Source organism: Anolis sagrei, chromosome Y (assembly GCF_037176765.1).
Source record: "Anolis sagrei isolate rAnoSag1 chromosome Y, rAnoSag1.mat, whole genome shotgun sequence".
NCBI classification, from domain to species: domain Eukaryota; kingdom Metazoa; phylum Chordata; class Lepidosauria; order Squamata; family Dactyloidae; genus Anolis; species Anolis sagrei.
Genome location: NC_090035.1, coordinates 65,013,499 through 65,037,207, shown reverse-complemented (window position 1 = coordinate 65,037,207; position 23,709 = coordinate 65,013,499). Strand labels below are relative to the sequence as shown.

The following is a 23,709-nucleotide window of genomic DNA, read 5'->3' as shown; positions in this document are numbered from 1 at the left end:
TATATTTTATATTCTTCCTTGGGGAAATTCTGCACAGCAATAAAGAAATCCCTGATTGGGGTTGCCTAGCAAAATTTAATTTCTGAATATGGAGATTTCAGACAAAAATGTCTAACTGCTTCTATAGGGGAACTTGCACATGAGTATACACCTGCAGAATTCCAGTGATAGAGTTTACACCTGAAAAGAGGTAGATAATTTCTTTTATGAAATTATGTTTTCACTTAGTTCTGTTTTTACCATCATACCACCTGCATCAATGCAGAAATATTACTTCTCGTTTCATTTTTTAAAGCACACAAACTTTAATGAATTGATAATAAGCAATGGAAACAAAGTAACTTTGACATGAAAATGTAAGGAAAGGAAGAATCAATCTGGTGTGAAGAATGTTTTGGTTCTCCTTCCTTTTCCTCTTGGGCTTCTTCTGAATCCTCCCATCGGAAACGTCCAGAATCTGCTTAGAGGCCCTGATATGCTGCTTTCTTCTATACATTGAGCCTTCTGAAAGTAAGTCTCCAAGGTCCATATTTTCCATGAAAGGTGGGAAGAAAGAAGCTTTATAAATATCAACTAGCCATAACATTAAGCAAGCACAAGGAAAGGGGTTGGCAAAGGACAACCCTATGAAGTCTCCAATGACCATCTTTGTTGTTCTCGACTACTTCATCCTCTTTGAATTCCCATTTTTTTCTGGCCCTCCAGAAGAGGCAATTCACTTTGGGAATAGGTTGCTGGAGAAGCAATAGTAAACAAAGTGTGGTCATGGGGATGCAGATGGCTCCCAAGTCTGTTTTAGGGACCCTTGACTCCTCTAAATCTTTCCTAGCCATAAAATCTTCCAGTTGTTTCAGTTCCACTTTGTTCTACTTATCTGATTTTTAAAGGATACTATGGGTTTCAAAAGCATAAGAATTACGCTTCCAATTCTGTTTCTTTGACATTTTTGAGTGTCTATGGGCACACCTACATGAGCTAATACCCTAGGGCTGATCCAGAGTGGGAGGATATTTGCATTCACCACCTCTATGCTTCTGCAGTAGGGAATCCACTCGATTTTGTCTTGCTGGATAGCCACCCTTTCCATTGTCATCTTTTTGCTGTCATAGTGGTGGCACTGGCCACAGAACTCCAAAATGCTCCTGCTCTTTACTCATTGACTTTTACAATGCTTGCAAAAGTGCCAGCCTAACTTGAATGCCCAGGGAAGGCGGGAAGAGCATTTAAGCAGCAGCATCGAGCTCTGAATTGGAACTAGTCCAACTGTTTACACTGTCTCAAAGTAAGGGAAGCACTGAAGCAGTCCCCATGTGGATATTAATGCAGAACAAGACTGCCTTAAACAGAGTTGCCAGGAATTAGCTTTATGTGTCATTTGGATACCACAGAGTACACCACCCCCAGCTCAAGTTATTTGCTCTGTATAAATGGGTCCTATGTCACCCTGAATGAAATCCCAGGAACAGAAAATTGGCTCCCGGATCCATTGCTGTTGGATCGCAATTTCCAGTTGTTGTTGTAATCATGGGCATGGCCATGGCCACCATCCTACCAGGTAATTGGCAATGAGAGAAGGCTTTGTTTTGTTCCTCTCTTCCTGATACTATAGTATCTTACATAGTATTTAAATATGTTAGAAAAGCTGCCCAGAGAGAAAATCCATATTATGTTGTAGTGTTTGGTTCGGAGCACCACAGGTTGGTGACCTGGGAAGACAGTCCTCATTAATGCCATGAAGTAAATCTGATTTTTATACACACACACAAACAGAGAGAGAGAGAGAGAGAGAGAAGTGTAACTAGAGTTTAGTAGATGGGGTGTGTTGGAGCATGCAAGGAATCAGCTAATGTGTGTGTGTGTCAACTGTAAAATAAGATGCATGAGGCTGATTGGGTTATGCCTGGGGAGATGGTGAGCCTGGGACTTTTGGATACTGTTACATTTTTGTTCAGGCTTGAGCTATGCAGGTGCTTAGAAAGAGACAGTTTGAAGAGGGAAACAGAAAGAGAAAGAGGTTGTTTCATGAGCTGCTGAAGGAGTTTATCCACATGGACAAGGAAATACTATTTTAATTCTCTCATAAAAAGGACATTATGTGAGTTGATGCAACTGATCACATTGTACATATATGTTGTTCTGAATTAAGAAGAGTAAACTACTTGTTCTTTACTGTTCACCTGCTTGGCATATTTTCTTTCTCTGGCAAGGTAGTGTGTGGGCTGATCAAATGTGAACTACACGTGGTTTATTTTACATACGCCACACAATGTACACAAATGGTTGTCAACTGATAAGTTCATTAATCCATCCTTCATTTTATATATATCTTTCATTTTTCCCAAACCAGGATTCAAAGTTACTCTCAAAAGACAAGTGCCTAAAGCAGGATGCCATTCACATTTGGGGAACAATATAAACATTTTTTTTCCTGACTTCAGAAAAGCAGTTCAGTGTTGTCTCTGTCCACATTTTTTGCTCCTGGCTAGTAAGTGGTCATAGCATTGTTTGAAAGCTGCCTTTTAAGATCAGGAAAAACATTGCCCTGTATTATGCTCTACTCACATAATATAACACACAAACAAACAAAAACTTCCATTCATGCAGGCTAGCTCTTCCAGCTTACCACTAGGCACTATTGGCTCCACACTTTAAGGTAGCAGTCTTTGGGCTGTGATGAGCTAGGAAGAAGAAAATGGAACTCTTTGTCATTTTGGTCTATTGGTGCAAAGCAGAGAGAGAGAGGAGAGAATAAAACTTGCAAACCCTTTTGGGATGAGGTTATTTTCCCATTTTCTTACCTGCAGAAATAACTTAATTCAATCTCTGAAGATCTTGATGTGCCCATCTTATTGGTTGCATTGCAATGGTAAATGCCACTGTGCTTTCTGCTTGCTTTGCTTATGATCAACGAAACACCTTCCGAAACCAGCTCTTGCTCTTTTTTATACCATGCATAAGTCAGTTCCTGGGGGTTAGCCTTTTCCACTTCACATCTCAGCTGAAGGGACTGGCCCATCATGACTACATCTTTGGTTTCAGGCAAAGCTATTACACCCCTGGGAGCGTCTACAGGTAAGAGGAAGAAAAAGAATATATCAAAGAGCCATTGTCCAAGGACACGGAAAATCCTAGAACACATGAACAATGAAAAGCCACACCTGCAAGCCATATCAAATTAGAAAGGTGCTGGTCTTTTTGCTCTCACCTGGGGCAAAACCTTAGTGAAAGTTGACCATCTTTTTTTATAGTTGCCTTGGTGTGTTAAAACATCTTTTCTTGTCAAGGATGTTGTTTACATCCCTAAGCAACATGCATATTTTATCCCATCACCTACATAGGCCTCTCCTGAAATTCATATATCAGCTTTGGGCAAGTGATATTTAGCGAGAGAGAATTAAAGGCACCCTCTCTGCATCATATTTGGAACTGCCAAGTCTGAATGAATGCATATTTTTTCCTTAAAGGGTATTGATGGGACCTTGGGCAGACAGGAAAGAGTAGCAGTGTTCTGGGATTTGGAATGCAAGAGATGGCTCTGGTTGTATTCACCCAGATGTCCAAGAACATTTTCTCAGAGGGTCTGAAATCTAGATGGCTATTCATCAGATGGTGACCAGATGGCTGACAAGACCAGCTGGGTCTGTGATCCTCTGCTGCATGGCTCACAAATATAATATAATAATATACTTTATTTATATTCCACCCTGTCTTCCCGGGGTGACTCAGGGAGGATTACAGTACACATATTCAGCAAACATTCAATGCTGTGATATAATGAACAAAGACAGACAGTACATAATCAGAAGTAAATGTTTCCCATCTTTTTCCATCTCCGGCATCTGGAGGCTATGCATCTCCGGCCACGGGGGGTGCTGTCTCTCCATCTTCCATGCCAAGGAGCTTTGTTGTCTTTAGATGCTCTTATGATCAAATCTCTAGCATGTCCATATGGGTGCCTTTTTATTACCTCCCCACCAAAGCAGTACCTATTTATCTACTCAATTACTGTTTTCAAACTGCTAGGTGAGCAGAAGCTGAGCTGAGGGTTGGGAGCCCACCCCAACCCAGGCTTGAACTGTCAACCTTTCGATCATCAAGATTTTCTGCAGCGGCTGGTTTAAAGCCTGGCTCGCCACTTTGTAAATTTCAAGTTATCCTGAAAAGTTTCACATTTCTAAATGGAGATTTGAATTCAGCATTGAGTCAAATGGGACAAGTTGATGTTGTTGTTCATTCGTTCAGTCGTCTCCGACTCCTCGTGACCTCATGGACCAGCCTACGCCAGAGCTCCCTGTCGGCCGTTACCACCCCCAGCTCCCTCAAGGTCAGTCCAGTCACTTCAAGGATGCCATCCATCCATCTTGCCCTTGGTCGGCCCCTCTTCCTTTTGCCTTCTACTTTCCCCAGCATAATTGTCTTCTCTAGGCTTTCCTGTCTCCTCATGATGTGGCCAAAGTACTTCAACTTTGTCTCTAGTATCTTTCCCTCCAGTGAGCAGTCGGGCTTTATTTCCTGGAGGATGGACTGGTTGGATCTTCTCGCAGTCCAAGGTACTCTCAGCACTTTCCTCCAACACCACAGCTCAAAAGCATCGATCTTCCTTCGCTCAGCCTTCCCTAAGGTCCAGCTCTCACATCCGTAGGTTACTACAAGGAATACCATGGCTTTGACTAGGCGGATCTTTGTTGCCAGTCTGATGTCTCTACTCTTCACTATTTTATCGAGACTGGACATTGCTCTCCTCCCAAGAAGTAAGCGTCTTCTGATTTCCTGGCTACAGTCTGCATCTGCAGTAATCTTTGCACCTAGAAATACAAAGTCTGTCACGGCCTCCACGGTTTCTCCCTCTATTTTCCAGTTGTCAATCATTCTTGTTGCCATAATCTTGGTTTTTTTGACATTTAGCTGCAACCCGGCTTTTGCGCTTTCTTCTTTCACCTTGTTTAGAAGGCTCCTCAGCTCCTCCTCGCTTTCGGCCATCAGAGTGGTGTCATCTGCATATCTGAGGTTGTTAATGTTTCTTCCAGCAATTTTCACCCCAGCTTTGCATTCATCCAGCCCCGCACATCGCATGATGTGTTCTGCATACAAGTTAAAGAGGTTGGGTGAGAGGATGCAGCCTTGCCGTATGCCTTTCCCAATCTTGAACCAGTCTGTTGTTCCGTGGTCAGTTCTGACTGTTGCTACTTGGTCCTTGTACAGATTCCTCAGGAGAGAGACAAGGTGGCTTGGGATGCCCATCCCACCAAGAACTTGCCACAATTTATTATGATCCACACAGTCAAAGGCTTTAGAATAGTCAATGAAGCAGAAGTAGATGTTTTTCTGAAACTCCCTGCCTTTCTCCATTATCCAGCGGATATTGGCAATCTGGTCTCTCGTTCATCTGCCTTTTCTAAACCCAGCTTGAACATCTGGCAACTCTCCCTCCATGTATTGCTGGAGTCAATTTATTTATTTATTTATGACATTTATATGCTGCCTTCTCACCCTGAAGGGGACTTAGAGTGGCTTACAAATTATATGTAAATACAACATATTATATTATTAGGATAGCACAATATTAGTAACATACATTCCCATATTGTACTACACCACTATACTGTAATATTATTAGTAATATTGCATGCAATATGAAATATATCATTATTATATTGTATTATTATTAGTATTATATCGTATTACATTATAATAATATCAATATTATATGTATATACAATATATTATATTATTAGCACAACATCATATTAGTATTATATATAACTATACTGTACTATACCACTATACTGTAATATTATTAGTAATATAATATGTAATATAAAATAAATAATTCTTGTATTATTATTAGTATTATATTGTATTACATTATAATATTATTATCTATATTATATGTGTATACAATATATTATATACACATAGCACATCAGTAATATATTAATACTATAACTTATTATATTAATATATAATCCTTAAAGTGCCAGTTTGAATAGCAGCAATAAGTCTGATTAGCAAAAGCAGTATATACATTGATGATAAAAGATGATGAATATATCGTAAGAACACTACAAAATAAATGGCAAAGAAGGCCCTCTCACAAAACAAACAATAGAGGAAATAAGGAAGTGAGTTAAGAAAATTAAAATGGGGAAGTAGAAAGACTTAGAAAGAAAATTTATTTGGAAATGGTACAAGACCAACTGTCAAACATGAGAATGCTGGCATTATGGAGCAAATAAAGGTTGGTATTCCCCTTTCCTCTCGGAGCTTTTCCTTTTTTCCCTTCAAGTGAGCCTGGGCTTCAGCAATGGAGTTAAGAAAGCACCCTATCCAGCCCATTATGGTGGTGGGGGGAGGGGACCTGGATTTAAAAAAGCATCTGAGTTAAGATACCACACCTTATGGAGAGGAAGGGAAGGAGGAAAAAAAGCTAAAAGTGTGGCTCTCCAAGCCCCCAAATGCATGTGTGTGCACCCCATCCACCATCCCGCAGGTCCCCAACTCCCAGTCAGTCCTACTAAATAAAAATAGCCAGGAAAATAAAGGAAACTCCAAAATATTCAACTGTGATTCTGAATGGGGAGGAGCCATGATCGACTGCCATGTGGTCCCGGTATAGATGGGAATCCATGATGGTTGGGCCCTTGTCGTTACAGATACCGGATCAAACCAAAGAAGCCAGATTGGCTGAAGGGAATGGCTAAAAATGGATCTGGGCTCAAGCCTAGTACTTATTCCTATTCACAATGTGTCTAATTCAAGTATAAGGAAACTGCAACTCTCCAAATGTTGTTGTTCTGGACCTTCCAGACACTGGAGCCAGAAGAGCTAATGATGAAAAATGATGTGAGTTACAGCCCAACAATATATGAAGGCCAACAAGGGACTCAGGCTGGATGGGTTTCTTCTCCACTGTTTACTTACATTGCACATCTAGCTTCATCGTATTCCTGGATCTCTGTGACCCAGTCTCACTCTTTAGAAGACATTTCAGCACTCTCCCATGGTCCCCAAAACTGGGTTCAAAATTCAACACTGTGCGGATCACTCCATTTTCAATGGTTGTGTCTTGTGAAGACAAACGATCTTCCTCCAAGCCACTGAGAGTCAAAGTCATATTCTCCTCTGGACAATGGTAAGGTGCCGAACAGATCACTTTAGCTGTCTTCCGTTCTTCAATTTTCACCGGCACAGTTTCTATCTTGGGTTCTGGAAGTGTTTCTGCACCCAGAGAAGGAAAAATAAAAGTCAATGTTTTGGAGGAGAATGAAGAAAGAAATTATCTATTTTACAAAGACTTCTCCTGAATTCTGTCCACAATAAAAAAGTGTTTACCTCAAGGTCAACATTTCATAATATCTAGCCTTGTCTTTTGGCATATTCTGATATAGTAGTAAAGGTAAAGGTTTTCCCCTGACATTAAGTCCAGTCGTGTCCGACTCTGGGAGGTGGTGCTAATCTCCATTTCTAAGCCAAAGAGCTGGCGTTGTCCTTAGACACCTCCAAGGTCATGTGGCTGACATGTCTGCATGGAGCACCATCACTTTCCCGCCGGAGTGCTATCTATTAATCAACTCACACTTGCATGTTTTAACTGCTTGGTTGACAGAAGCTGGGCCTAACAGTGGGAGCTCACCCCACTCCCCAGATTCAAACGGGTGACCTTTTGGTCAGCAAGTTCAGCAGTTCACCGGATACATTAGTGTTGCCAAAACAAATACTATATTTACTAGGAAAAGTTGCAGGGAAGATGTAATTTTATTTTGTTCATTTATTCTGAAACATTATTGTTGTTATTACCCATTATTCTCTCAGGACTGGAAACAAGGTTACTTTCTTGCTGTCATGCTTGGTCATACTTTTAGCATCCATTATTCTCTTATTACATTCCAAATAAAGTAAGGGTAGCATGAAAAGCACATGGACCCCTTTGGGAGGGGTCCTTTTGGACCCTGAATCCTCAAGACACCAACACACACACAAACTTGAAGTACCCTTGAAGGGACTGCATCATGCTGTTGAGAGTAGCTCTCCATCCTGACAAAGCCACCAAAACAGATTCACAGCATGGACTGAAATGAGATGGAATTGGTCACATTATCATTTTGAATCATCTAAAATGGCAGCTATGGTGGCACACTGTAACACTCTGGAGCTCTAGAGAACTCAAAACGGGTCAGCAGAGCCTACCATGGGCATCCTATGCTTATGGTACTAATAGCCATTGAAGACAATTCTTTCCACTTTAGATGATTTGGGAGCTCCACACAAACACATGCACACACCTTGTGATTTCTTAAGATCTGTTAGGAATAGGATTCATTTTCCAGTCCCAATTCAAGGTGCAGGTTATCACCTACAAAGCCCTGAATGGTTTGGGACCCACCTACCTTCACAACCGCATTTCCTTCTATGAACCTGCACGATCTCTTCGATCCACTGGGGAGACCCTCCTTCTCTCTCCCACATCCATCACAAGCACAGCTTTTGGGGACGAGGGAGACAGCCTTCTCCGCTGTGGCCCCTTGGTTTTGGAACTCGCTACCTAGTGAGATTAGGCAAGCCTCCACCCCGGCAGCCTTTAAGAAAGGCCTAAAAACCTGGCTCTTATGGTTTGCCTTTGACAAATGAACACATACCCCCATACCATGTCTGCCCCAATACAGATCTGTCATATTGATGCACTTTCTCTCATCCATTAGTGAAGGTTAACCCCATTGTTTGCTCCTTCTGAGTTCTCCCCTCAGACACGCACTACTCCATTTACTTATTTCACCCAGGGGTTTATCAATTTTATTCTGTGCATTTGGCCCGCCCCCTGTGGTTTTATTTCTCCACCATTTTATTTTGTGTTGTTTATTGTATATCTGTTATTGTTTACATATTACTTTGATGTTTATTATCTGTTTGCTGTATTTTACTTTGCTGTATTGTAATTCTTGGCCTTAGCCTCATGTTAGCCACTCCGAGTCACCTTAGGGGAGATGGTGGCGAGGTATAAATAATTGTTGTTGTTGTTGTTGTTGTTGTTGTTGTTGTTGTTGTTATTTAATACACAACAAGATTAGTACACAGCAAACAAGATCACTATGCTGGCTGTTGTATTGTATCACATGTCAGACACTTCCTAAGTGTGATATATTGGTGAATAATGTGTGCAGATTTGAGTAGAGTGGCCTTTTGCAGCTGACAGTATTTATTATTATTATTATTATTATTATTATTATTATTATTATAGGATTTACTCTTTTCTCTAAACATCAAAGTGGAAGGAAATAATTATCTGTTTGCAATATCAACCTGGCATAGTTCTGTTCTGAAATTTGTGAACATCGAGTTTCAGGATAATACTGTGAAAGGAAAATCTGAGGGTCATGACTGAAAAGCAACTCTTATATGCAATGTGAGAAAATCGTAACAGCCCTACCGTGCTCTTACCTGTAACATTTACTGGAACAATCATAAATCTTTTGAGTGGCCAAGGATAGCTTGTAATTGAAGCAAGTACTCTTGCATGGTATGTGCCACTGTCCTTTGTCTGGAGCTGGGTAATCATCAAGCTGCAATTCGCAAGGGTAAGATTCCCTATAAAGTGTACTCTCCCCTGAAAGCGTGAAGATGTTAGGTTCACCTGGTCCATTGGTGTTTTGGAGCTGTCATATAACAGGTGATCATTATCGTCCTCCAAAATATCAGGTTCAAAATGCCACAGTACAGAAATAGAAATGACAGTATGAGGAGTTTCATTGATATAGCATGGAATCCATACACAGGATCCTTTCCAGGAAGCACGAGAATTGAGTTTTATGCTCAATGTCGTTTTGTAACACTGGTCACCTGAAATAAAGAAATGAATGGTCAGAAGCAAGTAGATTACTTTCCCTTTCCACATATAACTCTCTGGACTTCCATTCTTTGTACAACTACCACTCAGTTGCCACCTGGTGCATTATTTTGATATCTGTGAACAATCAACCATTTAGACCTGGAGAGGCTACATATTGTCCACCTCCAAAATAGGTCACCATTCCTGATAGGTGTATTTGAATCTTTTTTTTTTCAGGCTAGAGGTTTATCTTGTGTTTCTTGCAAGTTCTATGTCTTCCTACAGTTTCTTGCTTTCTTCACATTCCTTCTTACACTCTTAGTGAGAGTGTACCTCAGATTTAAATAAATTCTGAAACTAAACTTTGTCCAGATTGACTTTGATAGATTTGGCAAATGTTTGAGTTGAATCAAGACTTCGTTGTAGCTGACTGAATCTGAACCAAGATGTTCCGGATAATAATAATTGGAAGAATACAAAAACAGACATTGGTGCTCATGACATTGTGTTATATGAGGATTTGCCTTCAAGGTGCCTAGTGATTTATGGAAACCCTATGAATTTCAAAGAGTTTTCTTATGCAGCAAATACTCAGAGGGGGTTCTGGCAGTTCCTCCTTCTAAAATGTAGCCGATGGCACCTGCTATTCATTAGTGGTCTCCCATCCAGTTACTAAGCAGGGCTGATACTGCTTGGCTTCCATGATCAGACAGGATCTGGTGCCTTGATGGGATTTAGAGTATTTATGTTAGCCAGCAATGGGTCTACACTATGGACCTTATCATATGTGCCGCTGGAATCACCACACATCTTGCAGGATCTGGGGGTGCCTTCTGGGTATGTGGAACTCATCACCCCATCCCCGCATTGCCTGGCTTCCCCCCATAGATCCCAATATAACACGGGAAGCCTCCCATGTTGCCGTTACAGTGGCATTTAGTTTTCTGATGGAGCCCTGCTGGAAGTAGCTGCACATCATGGAATGGGAGCCAGTAGGGCCCATCACAAAACTAAAAAGGAACTGGTGTGGCCACCAAAATTTACCTCGCCTGATGAGGTCATAAAATTTAACCAACCTGAAGTGAGCTATCCAAGTGCTGAACCTATTTCCTTGTTCCGTGTACCTATGTTAACTTCCAAAAATGGAAAACATTGGCCCTAAATTTTAAAGCAAGCTGAAGTGAGCTATCCAAGGTGCTGAACCTATTCCCTTGCTCCATGTATCTATGTTGAGCCCTGCTCCGGCGGGAAGGTAACAGCGCTCCATGCAGTAATTCCGGCCACATGACCTTGGAGGTGTTTACGGACAACGCCGGCTCTTCGGCTTAGAAATGGAGGTGAGCACCACACCCCAGAGTCGGACACGACTGGACTTCATGTCAGTGGGAAACCTTTACCTTTACTATGTACCTATGTTAACTTCCAAAAATGGAAAATGTGTTCCTAACTGTATTCCTGAAGTGAACTATCCAAGGTGCTGAACCTATCCCCTTTGCTCCATTTGCCTATGTTAACTTCCAAAAATGGAAAATGACTGTCTTTGAGCTAAAACCCCAAACTGATATTACATCCCTTCTTGTTATACCAGGAACAACAGTACTGCTGCTAAAGGAATCAGTAGGTCATGGTCTCAACTTCCTTTACACTTGGCCCTCCTGAGTTAGAGCAAAATTGGGATCTTAAATTTTATCATCTGCCCATTCTAGCAGCTCTCTGTTTCTGACTCACAAATAACATCAAGCAGGACTCTAGGTGAGATGTCCGTGCCCACACTGTTACTGACTTCACACCAGTAATTGCCAAACTGTTGAAAAGCGATTTCTGGAAAGATGAGTATTTCATCAGAAGCATTCAGCTGTTGCCCTTCATGGTACCAGGTATAGGTAAAATTACGTGGGTTTGCCATTCCCACTTGACACCTCAGCTGTACAACACTGCCTTCAATAATATACTCTGGTGCTCCTTTCCAAATGTTTACCTCCTTGGGGGCAACTGTAGGTCAAAAACAAAACATCAAAATGAGACACTTTCATATGGAATCAACTAAATGACAAAGAAACATATAATTAAGACATGTGATCCAGGATGATTTCATTGCTGTAAGGTCAAAATAATAATGTATACTTCCCCACCACCACCACCACCCACCATTTGCTGCCTCTCTTTCTCACAATTCACTCTTTCAGTGCTTACAAAGTACAAACAAATTCCATTAATTTGAGGAGAGGTCTTTCTTTCATTAGTTCTTGAGGGTTATTTATTTATTTGCCCTATTTATACCCTGCCTTTCTCTACCCCAAAGAGGACTAAAGGTAGCTTACATATAGGCAATTATCCAATGCCTTAGAACACATACAATTCCAATAACACTAAAATTAAAATTAAATTAATACATATTAAGCATTTAAAAACATTACATTCAATATTAAAACCATGCCATCCATAATTGTAGTCCAAGGCCATTCCATAGGCATTGTACATATTCCATATCTGTTATTGCACTGCACTATTCTCCAAAAGCTTGATACCAAAGCCAGGTTTTCACTTGCCTTCTGGAGGCCGGGGGGGGGGGGCTAATCTAATGTTGCTGGAGAGGGATTTCCACAGCTGAGGGGCCACTACTGAGAAGGCCCTGTCTCTTGTTCCCACCAGTCGCACCCAGGGGCGGCTCATCCATTACGCAAAGTAAGCAGTCGCAGAACACTTTTTTTTGCCAGGGGCACAGAGGCACCTCTGTAAATGCCCCTCGACCACCACTTAAGGAGCACCCCCTCAGCTCACAACAGCTCTAGCAGTCCGGCGGGAGCCTCGGCTTCCTTGCCTCGCTGCTGGGTGATCCTCTTCCTGAAGGAGCCAAGCCCTTGAGCCTCGCCTAGCCCTTGACATATGCGAGTTGTAGTTACTGAGATGTATAGTTCACCTACAATCAAAGAGCATTATCAACTCCACCAATGATGGAATTGAACCAAATATGGCACACAGAACTCCCACGATAAACAGAAAATATATATCAATGATTGGTTGGGGGGGGGCGCCAAAATACTGTTTACTTACAATTGAAAATTACCTAGGGCCGCCTCTGGTCGCACCTGGGAAGAAGGCGGAACCAAAAGCATCACCTCCCCAGACTATCTTAATCTCCAAGGTCAGTTTGGAACTGCTGGTACATACACTACAGTGAACTGTAGTATATTTACTTTTCAGCAATCAAAATACATTCACTATTTTAAAAAATCCATGTGTTCTGCTTTTCAGTGACTGTGCTATGGTTCCTAAGCCATTGGACAATCAGGGGTGGCTTTATCAGATGGAAATAAAGATGTCTGCAGCATACAATAATCTTGATGAATGTTCACTTGTTAGATCAACCTGAACTTCTGATAGCACTGATAAGATTATCCTGTATGTTTTTTAATAAACCGGTCTTGGCTTTACTTGTTTACTGTATTTTCTGGCGTACAAGACTACTTTTTAACCCAAAAAAATTCTCAAAAGTTGGGAGTTGTCTTATATGCAGGTGTCGTCTTATAGATCAGATGCTGAAAAACAGCTGTAGCTAGATCCCCACCATATGCAGTGACCGTATGAAAGCAGCAAGGCCGGTGCTGAACAAGTATGGTAGAAGAAAATCCACTCACCAGGATTCACAAAAAGAAGTAATTTAACATGGTCCCGATGACCGATGAGGGGGCGCCTCACCGGGAAGGTATAAGTGAAGGGCGGAACAAGCTGCCACCATCCGGGATGCCTGGGGTATGGCAAAAAGAGATAGAGCGGCACTGTCCCCAGAAAAACAGGCCTCTTTCACCTGTGTGGCCTGCCCTTGTATCCTATTACCATACCTTCTTCTATGCCTCTCAGATCTCACTCCTGAGGACTGCAGTGAAGTGGCACAGGGGAACATTTGACAGATCTGAGAGGCAGAGAAGAAGGTACGGCAATAGGAAAATTACCATATTGGAATCAAATCTGATGTTTTAAAATTTGTATTTGGTGTGCGTTGGAAGAGGGGTAGTCTTATAAGGTGAGTATATCCCAAACCCTATGTTTTAACTGGAAAATTTGGGGATCATCTTATACTTCTCAGTTGCTTTATACACCAGAAAATACAGGTAATGTTTTTATTTGAAAAAGAAAGAACATTATAGAATGGCAATAATAAGCAAGAATTTGTGATATATAATACAAAAGCTTCACAGCTACATTCTACAAACTGTCAGTGACATCGGCAGCACAGCAAGGCAAGGGAACATGATCACAGTCACCTTAAGGCTATAAACTACTTTATTTACAACTATAAACATTAGCACATCGTAAAACTGCTTCCTCTCCATCTGGTAGCTACATCGCGAGCACACAGAACACGCTGTTATCAGCACTAGTCCACACCTCCTGCATTCCAGAGTGACGTATGACGTACAACGCACAACACTGCATCCATTGTTCTATACACTTTGATTTATGACCTCTCTAGGAATGCCGTTCCCTCCATGATACAGTTAACTCTTTCCACACAGGAATACTCTCGGCACATAGCATTGCATTTTAAACACACATACATACATACTTTGAAATCTACATTACAAATTACAAACAGCTCCAACACATACTACTACTAACCCCATCAAAACACAAAAACAGAAACAAAACACACAGCAACACACATATACACACACAAACTAAGTGAACAAACAAACAAGAAAATACTTCTATGAACCTCACACTCATTGTCTGATGGTTTTTATCTCTTATTATTCCTATTATTCTCCACCCTTGACCATGCTTCTACATTTGTTACCATTCGTCTCATTCATAAATCCTACAATGAATAATTGTCCCCATAGTTGTTGTCAAAAGGTAATAAACAAGTCCCAATCTTTCTGAATTAGATCAGAGGTTTCTCTTTAATTGGCATAGTCAGTTTGTCCATCTCAGCTAGTTCACAGATCTTCATCAGCCATTCCTCTTGAGTTGGAGTAACTGGTTCCTTCCATCTCTGAGCAGAAGCAATTATTGCTGCAGTTATCATATGTTGTAATAATCTTCCAGATGTTCTTTCAAGATGGCCATGCAGCATTCTCAACAAATAAAGTTCTGGTCTCATTGTGAATTTAACATTAACCATTTATTCCAGCCTCATCGGGGAGTCCAATATTTCCAGGTCTTTCTGTAAGACATCCACATATGATAAAATGTCCCGACATTGTCATCCCATTTCCAACATTTACTAGAACTGCCTTTATTATACATCTTAGGAAGTCTCTCTGATGTAAAATTCCACCTATTGATGCACCCCCATAAAATATTTGCCTCTGCCATTAACATGCTCTAACTGCCAGTGGTAATAAGTATCCAAGAACTAAATTGCATTACTCACAGTGAACATCCACAGTGACTGCTTGAGATGAATTACAGCCAAGCCAGTTGCATGCTTCACATTCATAAGAAGTTGCTGGTCCAGGTGATGCAAGGAAGGTGAGTAGTTTTGGACCACTGTACCTAAGTTCCACAGTATGGGAATCTGACTTGGCCCAGTTGTACCAGTTGTCATCAGGTAGACTTCTGCTCACGGAGCAGTTCAGTCTGACATTATCTCCTTCCTTTATGGGTAGATCATTTAGAAGAACAAGCTGGACACCCAGGGGACTATCTGGAAAACCAAATCAATGCATTTCTTTAGGGAGTATATAGATCATAACAGTATCACAGTGAATATATGTACATGTGGAAACATGCTTAAGAACCAGTAAATAAAATAGAGAAAAATCTATGTAAATTAATATTTGAAATGTATTTAATTAACATATTTTGCACTAGTCTTCATCTCATGCTATCACTGTGCTCCCACTATCCATATCCAGGAATGATAAGAGCTGACAAACCAGAAGGTAATAGAAAAAGCCTAGATCCCCCAAGACTTCAAGTTACAAGACTGGGTCAAGAACTATGAAATCCCAAACTTTCAGGAGTAGTGCAATTCCATTTAGGACTGACTTTATTGCTTGGTCCTAACAACGGAACTTGTCTTTTGTTATTAATCAGTCTTGACTCCTTGGCTCTTATCCTCACCATAAAATCCAATCACTGTTTCATAACAGCCTGACCCAACTGAGATTAAACCATACAGTACTTTTAGTGCACACTTGATCGAGTCATCTGCTTCTCACAATATACTATTTGTTTATTTATTTATTTACAGTATTTAGAGTCCTCCCTTCTCATCCCAAAGGGGACAGAGCGAATCACAGAACACACAGCACTGGGCTGTGGCACAGCTAGTTAGTAGCCAGCTGCATTAAATCGTTATTGACCAAGAAATCATGATTTCGAAACCAACCCGGGATGGAGTGAGCTCCCAACCATTAATAATCTAGCTTGCTGTTGACCTATGCAGCCCAAAAGACAGTTGCATCTGTCAAATAGTAAATTTATGTACCGCTTAATGCGTGGAGGCTAATTTAACTAATTTACGACACCATAAAACCTTCCAAAAGAGTGCATAAGAATGAGGAAGTATTCCATCAAGGACTCGGTGTCACAAGTGGACAGTGAAGCGACAGGTCCCCCTGTGGCCGTAATCGAGCATACCCTCACAAAGCTGGAAAGCTGGAATGTTAACTTGCCTCTGTGTCTGTCTATATGTGTTGTATGTCTATGGCATTGAACGATTGTCATGCCTATGTGTATTGTAATCCGCCCTGAGTACCCTGCAGGGAGAGAAGGGTGAAGTAGAAATACTGTAAATAAATAAATAAATAAATAAATAAATAAATAAACACATATACATCAAACATTCAATGCCGATTATACAATGAGAAGACAGACAACATAGATAGAGGTATATATAGGCTTTTCCCATCTTTCGGCAACTTGGATGCTGTGCTCAGTTCCAGCCACAGGGAGGTGCTGTTGCTCCATCTTCCCTGCTGACAAGCATTTTTGTTTGTAAACTTCCTCCTTTTTGATAGAATTGCTGTGCCTAAATACCTCCCCACTTTAAAACAGTACCTATTTATCTACTCACATTTCTGTTTTCGATCTGCTAGTTGGGCAGGAAGCTGGGCTGAAGGTCAGGAGCTCACCTTGATCCAGACTTTGAACTCTCAATCATTTGTCTGGCAAGATTTACTGCAGCTGGTAATTAACCTGCTGTGCTAAAGCCCGGCCTTAACTGTTCTCCTTACTTTTCTTACATTTCATAGTTTGGTTGGGTGAATAGAAACATGGGCTTAAGTTGTGAACTTGTTGTTGATTGGTGGGATCTATACCTCTGAGATAAGCCAGTTGGGGATATTATCCTACTCCCCCTCCCCTTACATCTATATTGATCAACAGATGGCATGAAAAAATAGAGTTCAGTGTCATCAACAGATGACTGAAACCTAATCCCAGATCTTCTGATTATCTCAGCTTCACATAAAATCTATATTTAAAATATAAAAATTGATAGGCACAGGGGGAACTTCAAATCTTAGAAGAACACCCCTCTACACACACAATCCCCTTCTGATCCAGTAGAAATGCTCCAATGCCACTTTATGAATCAAATAAACGGAAAATATCACTGTATCCCCTGTCCCTACATCTACCCCCGCCACAGAAGTAGTCCAGCAAAATATACCATGGCCAATGGTAGTAAAATCTACACAGATATTGAGGTAATTCAATAGTTCTTTATGCCCTGTCCAAAGGAACACATACATACATATAACCCAGAAATATGTGCATTTACACAACAGCATGATTTCAGCCACTATCTTTTCAGTTAATCCCATTCAAAATATCACACCCACATCACACTCACGTTTCACATCCAGCTCCAACGTTGTCTTGGATTTGTGTGACCCATCCTTGTTAGTCAGCAAGCATATCACCTTTTTCCCCTCATCTTCCCATGTTGGTTCAAAACTCACTATTGTCTGGATTGTCCTGTTTACATTGTTCCAGTCTTGATGGTGCTTCTCTAAGCCATGAAGAATCAACATAATTGGCTCGTCGGGGCAATGGTAAGAAACTGAACAGATCACCATCATCTTCCACAATCCTTGGGTTTCCATGCCTCTAGCTTCCATCTTGGGTTCTGGTGGGGTCTCTGAATCCAGAAGATAAAAGGGAGAATATTGGTACATGTTTTGGGGAAAGTGAGAAAATGAAACATTTGGTAAATTTGGGGCTGTTCTACATGACTTCTTAGTATGGCCTCAATTTAGAACAAGGAGCCCCCGGTGGCGCAGTGGATTAAACCCCTATGCCAGCAGGACTGAAGATTGACAGGTCGCAGGTTCGAATCCGGGGAGAGGCAGATGAGCTCCCTATACCAGCTCCAGCTCCTCATGCGGGGACATGAGAGAAGCCTCCCACAAGGATGATAAAACATCAAATCATTCGGGCGTCCCCTGGGCAACGTCCTTGCAGATGGCCAATTCTCTCACACCAGAGCGACTTGCAGTTTCTCAAGTCTCTCCTGACACGACAAAAAAAAATTAGAACAGTGGTTCCCCAACCTTTTTTTGACCAGGGACCACTTGACCAGGGACTACTCTCCAACATTAGTACCAAAAGGATTATGAATCAGTTTTTGGTCAACTTTAGATCTAATTTGGTTATTTGGGGTGCTGACTCAGGAAATTGCATTGGATGGACCACATCAGCTCTATTTTCTGATAAAGAACATATGCCATCCAGTAGTCACCATCTGCTCACCCACAAAAAACCATATTTAATAATCTAGAGCTGATGTGGTAATAGTGATCTTCTGTGGGTAGTCATCCTGACATCCCCATTGCCTTGGCACTATAAGAGGGTTTTGCAAGACCAGTTGCTCTCGTTGCCACATAGTTTCGAGGCAACGGTGCAATAATGGTGAGGCTGCTGACCATATTTTTGTTCTTGTGGACCACTGGTGGTCCAGGGACCACACGTTGGGAACCATTGATTTAGAATGACTGAATGACCTCAATAGTTACTTTTTAATACATTTGCTGAGATCCTTCATTGAGGTTATATAATTCTCCACATGTAGAATCATGTGATTGTGCTGTACAACTCTTGTGATCTTATTGCATAACCGATGTTCTATTTCTGTAGAGTAATTTATGCATGCATTAAAAATAGGATTCCAATCACATTTATGCATAACATTGGTCAGGAAATTTTCCCTTTAACCCCTTGTGCCGACAGGACTGAAAACTGACAGGTCGCAGGTTCGAATGCGGGGAGAATACGATTGAGCTCCCTCTGCCAGCTCCAGCTCCCCATGTGGGGACATGAGAGATGCCTCCTACAAGGATGGTAAACAAAAAAAATCCAGGCATCCCCTGGGCAACGTCCTTGCAGACAGCCAATTCTCTCACACCAGAAGCAACTTGCTGTTTCGCAGGTCACTCCTGACGTGGGGTGGGGGGATCTGAAAAGTGATGCTTCAAATTAATTCTGCAGATTCCATGGACTGTTAAAAAAACAAATGAATGAGTATATCATGGGTATATCATGAAATATCATGAAATAATCAGAAAAGATCATAGTGGAATGAAGTGGGAAAAGAGGGAGACTGTTCCAAAATGGATTGGGTCAAAGAAGCCACAGTCATGAGTTTGCAGTATCTATGCAAGGCAATTGGTGACTGGCGGTACTGGAGGTCTCTTATTAGTGCCTGACATAAGCCAAAATTGACTTGAAGGCATGTACCAACAACTGTCCCAAAATAAAATGTTATGAAGGTCTTAGGACTTAGGAAGATCCTGTGTGCTGAGTATACAAAAACAAGTTTAAGAATGGACCAGATTTTGTCATCTTCATATATAAGATGCCAAAAAAAAAAAAAACCAAATCTGCAAAATGTTTACCTCTAACATGAATTTTTGCACTCCGGTACAAAATATCTCTTGTAAGGTTTTCATCCAAAATGGTTACTTTTGCTTGATATGTGCCACTGTCATTCATGCGGAGATCAGTAATCATCAGACTGCAGTCTCTTTTGGCTAGATCTCCTACAAACCTCACCCGCCCTTGAAAGTTAGGACTTATTAGGTTTACATGGTCCTCCAAAGTTTTGGAGCTATTAAACAATGGTTGAACATTGTAGTCGAACAACACATCAGCCGAAGAAGGGCGAAAAGACCAAACTACACTAGCAAGGGGAAGATAAGCAAAGTGAAATGTTTCATTGATCTGGCATGGAATCAACACACAGGATCCTTTCCAGGTCACCAGGTTTTCAGGGTGTATGCTCAAAGGATTTCCATGACACAGGGAACCTAAAATGGAGAAACACAAGAAATGTATTGGTCAGTTCCTTCTATCTGCCCAAACCCATGGTCATTTGCTGACCTCTCTTTGCCTAACATTTTCTTTCTTCCAAACTTAGTTAACAAAATGTACATTTGAAACAATATTAGGTCCAGCTAGCATCCCTGATATATTACTCGAAAATTCCCAACATGATTGGCCTTGAAGGCCTATGTAAACAAAAAGGTCTGAATAGTAGGAGGTTATGTATAGTGGCACAGTAGGTTAAACCGCTGAGCTGCTGAACTTACTGACCAAAAGGTTGGTGGTTTTGATCCGGGGAATGGGGTGAGCTCCTGCTGTTAGGCCCAGCTTCTGCCAACCTAGCCATTCAAAAACATGCAAATGTGAGCAGATCAATAGGTACCGCTTCTGCAGGAAGGTAACAACCCTCCATGCATTCATGCTGACCACATGACCTTGGAGGTGTCTACGGACAATGCCAGCTTTTCGGCTTAGAAATGGAGATGAGCACCAACCCCCAGAGTTGGACATGGCTAGTCTTAATGTCAGGAGAAACCTTTATCTTTACCTTACGTATAATAATGTTTGGCTAGTATTGCAATCTTTTGCTTGCATGCTTGCCTTATATTTATTTATTTGCTTTATTTCTATACTGCATTTTTCAGCCTGATTAGACAACTCAATGCGGTTATATCCCACCTTTCTGTCTCAAATTGGAGTTGAGTTTGTTTATAACCATATAGAACAAAAACATTAGATCAAAAAATAACTACAAGCATTAAAAAAATCAAAACACTATTTAAAAATACATTCAATTATACATCATATATGCACCTTAGATCTCACAGGAAATCGCCTTGTCTCTCCCTGCATCAAGTAAGTCCGTCTTAAATGACACTTCTAACATCTCAAGAAACTGTTTTAAAATACCATACAACCCAAAATACATATTATTAGGCCAATGATTAGGGGAAATTTCACCCAAATCTACCCAGGGGGCACATGGGGACCGATTCATGATATATAACATGAACTAAGAAGTTGTGGTGGCTCAATGGGTTAAACCCGCATGCTGGCTGAACTGCTGACCTGAAAGTCTGCAGTTCAAATCCACAAGATGGGGTGAGCTCCAGCTCCAGCTTTCGGCTCCAGCTTTCCATGTGGGGACATGAGAGAAGCCTTCTACATGATGGTAACACATCCGGGCGTCCCCTGGGCAACAACTCTGCAGACGACCAATTCTCTCACACCAGAAGTGACTTGAAGTTTCTCAAGTCACTTCTGACATAACAAAAAAAGCAAGAACTAGTTTTTTCCACTCCATGTTTTCCCATAGATCAAAAGGAGCAATAATAATCACAAATCACATCTGAACTATTCATACATTACCATGAATTAAAAACAGCACCAAGAAATTTTTCATTTTGGCTCCATGCAATTGCCAAACCTGGGAAAGAAAAACCAGAGTGCTGATTAGAACTTTCACTATATCCATAGTAAGATAACAGCAAGGATGGGATAGGTTTGGTTATGTGATTCTGCAAAGGGAGAATGTCTGGCTAATTAGTATGCGAGTATGTCACACAGTAACATTTCATTGTACACCTAAACTCTTTATTCTTCATCAGACAATGGGAATGTGTACTGAAATGTCTCTCATTAATGGCCTAAACACATTAAGTAGAATCTTGCCACAATTCAGATATTTATTTGACGACTTATTTGTGTGCCATAACTTTCACAAATAAGCTGTACACAAAGCTCTTCAGAAAAGAGGCAACATAATACAATGCCGATAGTTATAATCTATCTCAAGTCAATATTAGGGACTTGCAATTGTAGAAAGAAGCGAAACAGAGCTTAATTTTAAAATGCAGTCACTGGTTGCTGTGAGATTTCCGAGCTGTATGGTCATTTTCCAGAAGCATTCCCTCCTGACATTTTGCCCACATCTATGGCAGGCATCCTCAGAGGTTGTGGGGTCTGTTGGAAACTAGGCAAGTAAGGTTATATACATATCTGTGGAATAATGTCCAGGGTGGGAGAAGAACTCTTGTCTGCTTGAGGCAAGTGAGAATGTTGCAATTGACCACTTTGATTAGCACCGAATGGCCTTGTAGCTTCAAAGTCTGTCTGGTTGCTGCCTGGGGGATCCTTTGTTGGAAGCAACCAGCCAGGTTTTGAAGCTGCAAGGCCATTAAGTGCTAATCAAGGTGGCCAATTGCAACATTCACACTTGTCTCAAGCAGACAAGAGTTCTTTCTCCCACCCTGGACATTCCACACATATATAAACCTCACTTGCCTAGTTTCCAGCAGACCTCACAACCTCTGAGAATGCCTGCCATAGATATGGGTAAAACATCAGGAGAGAATGCTTCTGGAACATGGCCATTCACCCCAGAAAACTCACAGCCACCCAGTGATTCTGACCATGAAAAGCCTTTGATAGTCACCTTGACAATCCATAGAGAGCCCTTCCACACAGCCCTTTCTCCCAGAATATCAAGGCAGAAAATCCCACAATCTCTGCTTTGAACTCAGATAATGTGAGATATTCTGAGATATATGGCTGTGTGAAAGGGCCCATAGTCACATCCCCAGGGAGAATCCAAAAAAAAAAATGCAAACAGCCAAAATGAACAAACCAAGTGTAACAATTTTCATCTCTGTTAGCATCAGGTTTTCCAAAGTTAATCGACTTTCCTCACTTATTTCAGACAAGCCCCTCTCTCCAAAACATGGAGACAAGCACGTTCACTTGGAAATGATTTCAGATCAGACTGCACAGTGAAAATAAAATAAGCTGGAAATACTATGATCTGGTGGATAACATGCCAGCATCAAAATCAGGTTTTACCATTACTGTTCCCCCTCCGGCAGCTCAAAATGGCCAGAAAAGTAAAACTAGCTATTCAGAGCAAATTGAGACGCAAACTCACCTGTAATGTGGTCAGATCTGACAGTGATTCCTTTGCTGGGATTGAAGTATTTCAGTCAGAAGAGGTATTTCTGTGTTCCTTTGGTGTGTTTTTCACTCAGACCAAATGTTTGTGTAAGTGGGAGAAAGAAGAACTGGTACAGGGACAAGTCAAGGACAGTTATTGGCATCTAAACCTTTTGCTTGAATTGCACAGCCAAATGTTCTTATCCCCATCCCACCTCAGAACAAGTTGTTTGCGTACCTGGGGAAACAGCTTTGCATTACCAGGTAGCGACATGGGACCAGAGAACCAAAGAATGACTATTCTGTAGAATGCTTGGCAGTTCTGCATCCTTGTTTTAGAAGCCACTGTGGACCTTTCAGCACCAGACATGCTGATGAGCTACAACGGGCACTTCTTCCCTACTATGTGGTATTATCATTGGACTGTCTCCATATTTCAAGGAGTCAGGAAGGAATATAAAAGACATCTGAAGTCTGACTCCTCTCTGATACTCTTTCCCAACAGGGTGGCCGCTATGAAAACAGAGCCAAATGGTTTGTCCCTTCATGTTTTTGTGCTTACCTCTATGCCCTCTTGTGCCCACCTTTAGTCAAACACTCCCTCCTGGAAAGTCATGATGCCACTGCACTCTTTCCTCATGCAATGAACATGCAGTCTTTGTACACCTTTTGTTGGATTCCTGACAAAG

General features: G+C 41.3%; 1 protein-coding gene and 1 long non-coding RNA gene across 3 annotated transcripts; both read right to left on the bottom strand.

Annotated features, from left to right (window-relative positions):
* Nucleotides 1-309: 309 nt before the first annotated feature.
* LOC137095214 (B-cell receptor CD22-like) lies at nucleotides 310-19,700 on the bottom strand. The gene is made up of 9 exons (XM_067461613.1): nucleotides 19,669-19,700; nucleotides 17,628-17,915; nucleotides 15,201-15,473; nucleotides 11,552-11,815; nucleotides 9,436-9,834; nucleotides 6,922-7,218; nucleotides 2,799-3,066; nucleotides 2,624-2,678; nucleotides 310-516 (listed from the first exon to the last, which is right to left on the bottom strand). The coding sequence occupies exons 2-8, from the start codon at nucleotides 17,893-17,895 to the stop codon at nucleotides 2,633-2,635; spliced, it is 1,815 nt and encodes a 604-aa protein (XP_067317714.1). The 5' UTR covers nucleotides 17,896-17,915; nucleotides 19,669-19,700; the 3' UTR covers nucleotides 310-516; nucleotides 2,624-2,632.
* Nucleotides 19,701-19,719: 19 nt separating this feature from the next.
* LOC137095213 (uncharacterized) lies at nucleotides 19,720-23,680 on the bottom strand. 2 transcript variants are annotated; one of them, XR_010908807.1, is made up of 4 exons: nucleotides 23,583-23,680; nucleotides 23,016-23,148; nucleotides 21,464-21,521; nucleotides 19,720-20,079 (listed from the first exon to the last, which is right to left on the bottom strand). It is a non-coding gene; the product is annotated as an uncharacterized lncRNA (long non-coding RNA). The 2 variants fall into 2 exon arrangements; XR_010908808.1 differs by lacking the exon at nucleotides 23,583-23,680 and adding an exon at nucleotides 23,259-23,343.
* Nucleotides 23,681-23,709: the final 29 nt, after the last annotated feature.

Bases quoted from the DNA above. Each gene is read 5' to 3' on its own strand.
- LOC137095214 (XM_067461613.1), bottom strand. From the start codon at position 17,895: ATGGAAGCTAGAGGCATGGAAACCCAAGGATTGTGGAAGATGATGGTG. The intron at 15,474-17,627 runs GTGAGTGTGATG...TTGGTTTTCCAG, and splicing joins GTTGGAGCTGGATGTGAAAC to ATAGTCCCCTGGGTGTCCAG. The intron at 3,067-6,921 runs GTAAGTAAACAG...TCTTACCTGTAG, and splicing joins GATGAAGCTAGATGTGCAAT to ACGCTCCCAGGGGTGTAATA.